This window comes from Protobothrops mucrosquamatus, unplaced genomic scaffold, assembly GCF_001527695.2.
Source record: "Protobothrops mucrosquamatus isolate PMUCROS unplaced genomic scaffold, P.Mucros_1.0 scaffold4649, whole genome shotgun sequence".
Taxonomy (NCBI): domain Eukaryota; kingdom Metazoa; phylum Chordata; class Lepidosauria; order Squamata; family Viperidae; genus Protobothrops; species Protobothrops mucrosquamatus.
In genome coordinates, this window is record NW_015390548.1 from 26,164 (window position 1) to 30,661 (window position 4,498).

Here is a 4,498-nt window from a genome sequence, read left to right on the forward strand (position 1 = left end):
AAGTCCAAGGCCGTCATGGAAGCCAAGAACTCCTGAGCTGCCGCCGACGTCCCGCCCGCTGATGGCAAGTTGAAGTCCCCCAAGACCATAAGTCTGGGGGTCTCCACCGCCACCCCGGCTATCACGTCGGCCAGCTCAGGCAGGGCTGTTGATACATAGCAGGGAGCCAGGTATATAATCAACAAGCCCACTTGCACCCATAATTTAAGCTATGGGCTTAAATTATAATGAAGCAGATGTTGGTTTGGTATTAGGAAACATTTGAAAGAACTGTTCAATGACAGACTGACCCAGGAAGTGGTGGATCATCTTTTCTAGAACTGTTTAAACATGGGGTGGGTAACCATCTGCTAGTGATACTGAAATAATGGATTCTTTCATGGGCAGAACCACTTTGGTGTAATTGTTAATGCACCAATATAAAAACTGAGATATTCTGAATACTAGTCCCAACTCAAGGACTAAATCAATTGGGCAACACTGGACCAGTCCCTCTCTCTCAACCCTAATGTCATGGTTCCAGTAGATGAAACCAATTAAAAGAACTTCAAGGCAAAGATTTCTTCCTCAAATAACATTTTATTTAGAAAACAAAGTATCGGCACTTACATAGGTGAACCCAAAACTAAAGTTCCCTCCCCCCTGCTACAAAGGAACAAGTTGCAATTCCCACCCCAGAAAGGCTGTCATAAATCACATTCACCAATTATTTTAAAACGCGGGTTCTCCCAACTTCTCAGCCCGCCAAAACGTTTTCTAGCATTGACCTTGATTCTCACACAGTTGCAATTGTTGTGGCTAACTGAAATAACTCAAGCTTTCCCCCTCCCCCTTTCTCCATCTAAAATACCAAACAACAAAAAGAAACAACAAAGGCAAAATGTAAAATGGCCACAGTTTTTCAGTTGTTGCAGCGCTGACACCTACGCATTGGGCAATGGCAAACCACTTCCCAAATCTCGACAAGGAAACTACAAAGTCTTGGCTACTGAAGATAATAGTACAATACATGATTTCCAAGGCTTTCTCCATGGTTTCCATTCATGATTACATGAAAATACTGATGGAAACAGTTTTATCTCTTTAACAGAAAACATGACTTACCATATGAAAAAAGGTACCAGTGAATTTCGCAACAATTTCAAGCGCTTGAATTAGCTTCTGGAAGTTTTCATCTTCAGGAGCAAACTGATACCCAAAACTCAAAGCACATATGACATTAGAAATTGCACTTATTACTAGAAATGAAGGGTCAAAAGGCTGTCCTGCAAATGAAGATATTTCATAATCAGTTATTAAAGAATAGGATTTCTAAGGGAATGAGAAAAGAAAGATATTAGATTGTGCTGAGATGAATAAACTTACCTTAGAAATGAAAGACAAAGAAGCTACAGAATTTTACGAGATATGGGATATGTACTATAACTGGTTAGAATTGAGGAATAAAAAGGTATGAGAAGTAATGTAAATAAAAGTAAAAGATATAGGACATAGTATTGTTAAGAAAAAAGAAAAAATGTACTGTGTATTTTGTTTGTTTGTAAAGAGAAAAAGGAAAAATTAAAATTAAAAAAGAGAGAGAGAAAAGAGAATTGGAAATCAATTGGTTCAAAATTTTAAAAAATCAGATCAAATACATATGTTCAAAATACATGGAATGGAAAAAAATTCTGCAGACAGAGACTTGAGCCATTACCCCAAACTTCGTACCTTTTGTTTCTCTAAAGCTCTCCACCAGTGTCTGAACTGTATCTTCTATCTGAGGCTCAACGCTTTTATTTCCCAGGCCCAGCTTCCGCAGAGAAGTGACGGCAATGTGCCGGTGCTGCTTCCAGATTTCACCATTGGAGAAAAAAATACCTGAGGGCATCAGCAGACAGTTAGCTTTGTTCTTGCCAAACATGTCTCTAAATTTCAGGTGGGAATACCAAGCTTTTGTGCAGTGTTGCCATTTTGTAAGATTCCGACTATGTTCATTTTTATTATAAAAATACTTATTTACTTTGGGAGACACATGGACACTACGAGAAAACATGTGGTATAGTGACCATGATTGCCAGCCTGTATCTTATATGATGGACATCAAGACCTTCTAAGAAGATGTAATTGNTGGACAAGAATCTATGTTATAGGTACAAGTGACAGGATCTTCTCAGTGGTGGCAAAATCCATCTGCAACTTCCTCCTACAAGATTGAAACTAACCAGCAAAATAGCCAAATGGCTTTTTTATTCACCAAGTTTAATCAAGTTACCAATAAAGAAGAAAAGTAGTAGCTCAGGGTTGAAACGAAGGATCTTGGTGCTCCCTGAGGTTGGTTGTTTTCTTGCAGACATTTAATTACCCAAACTAGGTAACATCTTCAGTTCTTTCTTTGTCAAGTTTCCATCCATTGCAGGTAGTCCTTGACTTATAACAATTTGTTTAGTAATCGTTTGAAGTTTCAATGGCACTAAAAAAAGTGACTTATGACCATTTTCACACTTACAACCATGCAGCATTCTCATGTTCATGTGATGCTCTGCAACTGGTTCATATTTATGTCAGTTGCAGTGTCGTGAGATCACGTGATCCCTTTTTGAGACTTTCTGACAAGCAAAGTCAATGGGGAAGCCAGATTCACATAACAAACGTGTTACTAATTTAACAGCTGCAATGATTCTCTTAACAACTATGGCAAGAAAGGCTGTAAAATGGAGTAAAATTCACTTAACAATTTTCTCACTTAGCAACATAAATTTTGCTCTCTGTTGTGGTCGTATGTTGCATTGTGGTGATCAAAACTGGATGCAGTATTTTAAATGTGGTCACCAGAATGATGTAAAGCGATGCTATCAGTTCTCAATGTCTTGATGCTACCCTTAAGTTGATGCAGCCTAGAACTGCATTGACTTTTTTTGGCAGCTGCAGCAAATCGCTGGCTCATACTTAAGAAGTGGTCCACTAGGTGACTAGGACACCTAGAGTGGATCCCTCTAAAAGGACTACTGTTGAACCAGTACCACCTTTTCTATATTTATGCATTTTTTTTTTCCTGGCTAGGTGCAGGACCTTATGTTTCTCACCTTTGAATTTGTTGGAGCACTGAGCCAATGTTGAACTTGTCTGAACTTGTTGGATAAGGCCCAATGCTCACGTCTGTCAAGGTCCTTGTTACAGGTGTTATATGTCCTGTTATATGCAGCTCTATCATTCATCTCTATTGCATTTGTTTCCTGCATCACATTGCTATTCTATGATCCATCTTTATTGTTCCTGTGATGCATTTTCCTGTTCCTGTTGTATTCTTGCTCTCTAAGAAGATGACTTCTGCACAGTGATGGCTTCTATTGTATTTACTTACTCCACATGCATGCATGGCAGTCTAACACTTGTGGTCCTGTCCCAGAAGCCAAGCATTTGAAGCAAGAAAATGGCTACATAATATCAGCATGAACATAGGTGAAACCAAGACTGGAAGTCCCTCCCGCAAAAGGTTACAAAGTAAAAGTTAAACTTTCCACCCACTATATATGTAATAAATCACATTCTCCAATTAACACCTTTGGCAGGCTCTATAACAGTTGTTCTAGCCTGCCAAACACTTAAGTTATTTGACCTTGGTTCCCACAAGAAAATTATTGTTATGACTAACTAGAAGAATTGTTGGAATATTCATGAGCAGGAAGAGTCATGTGGTAACTCAGTCAGCAAATGTGAAGAAAGTGCTACTGAGTCTGTGCAAAAGGTTATTGAGTTAGAAGCTGGGTTTCAGTTTCAGGTCTCAGGTCTGTCTCTACTGTAAGAAGTCTACATTGTGTTATGTTGCTGTAAAGAAGAATGTATGGTATTGTAAATATTTGCTATGAATATAAAGAGTTTATTTGAATCAGCTAAATGCAGTCAACTGTGAGAGCTTCTGATTTATTTTTACCAACAGAGAAATTAAAATTCTCTAACAGGTTATGGGCTCAGAGCTTACTAAGGACTGCATTGTAATTTAAAGCTGGAAGAAATTGCCTGTGTTTAGAAAAGTATAAGAACAAGGCAGAATTAGCAGAATGGCTGCAATGGAATTTAAGGAAAGCTTTGTGCCTCGTTTAGGGCAAAAGAATTACATTATATGGGCTGCGAAGATGGAATGTTTGCTGAAAGCAAAAGAGCTGTGGTATATTGTAGAAAATCTCCCACAAGTGTTTGCAGCTATTGATCAGAAAAGCCATGATCAAGCCATGGCTTATCTCATCTTGAATTTAGATGATGAACAGTTTCTAAATGTTACAAATCTAAAGACTGCAAAGGAAATTTGGCTGAAGTTGAGAGCTGTGCACGTGAATGTTTCTGCATGCAATATAGTGCAATTGTCAAGAAAACTTTACAGAGCCTGTTTGCAACCAGGTGAATCTGTGGAACAGCATTTAAATAAAATGCAAAGTTTATTTTTGGACTTAGAACAACGTGGGATTAAATTCCCTGAGTCACGGAAGGTTTTATTGGTGTTGAACAGTTTAGATAAAAC

General features: G+C 38.4%; 1 protein-coding gene across 1 annotated transcript in view; it reads right to left on the reverse strand.

The window, feature by feature from the left end:
• Nucleotides 1–4,498, reverse strand: part of LOC107299183 (cytochrome P450 2J5-like) — a 35,453-nt gene that overhangs the window by 19,225 nt on the left and 11,730 nt on the right. Inside the window, exons 3-4 of the mRNA XM_015828550.2 lie at nucleotides 1,711–1,860; nucleotides 1,105–1,265 (exon numbers count right to left, since the gene is read on the reverse strand). Of these exons, the coding sequence (XP_015684036.2) occupies nucleotides 1,105–1,265; nucleotides 1,711–1,860 (311 nt within the window). The remainder of the gene's footprint in view (nucleotides 1–1,104; nucleotides 1,266–1,710; nucleotides 1,861–4,498) is intronic.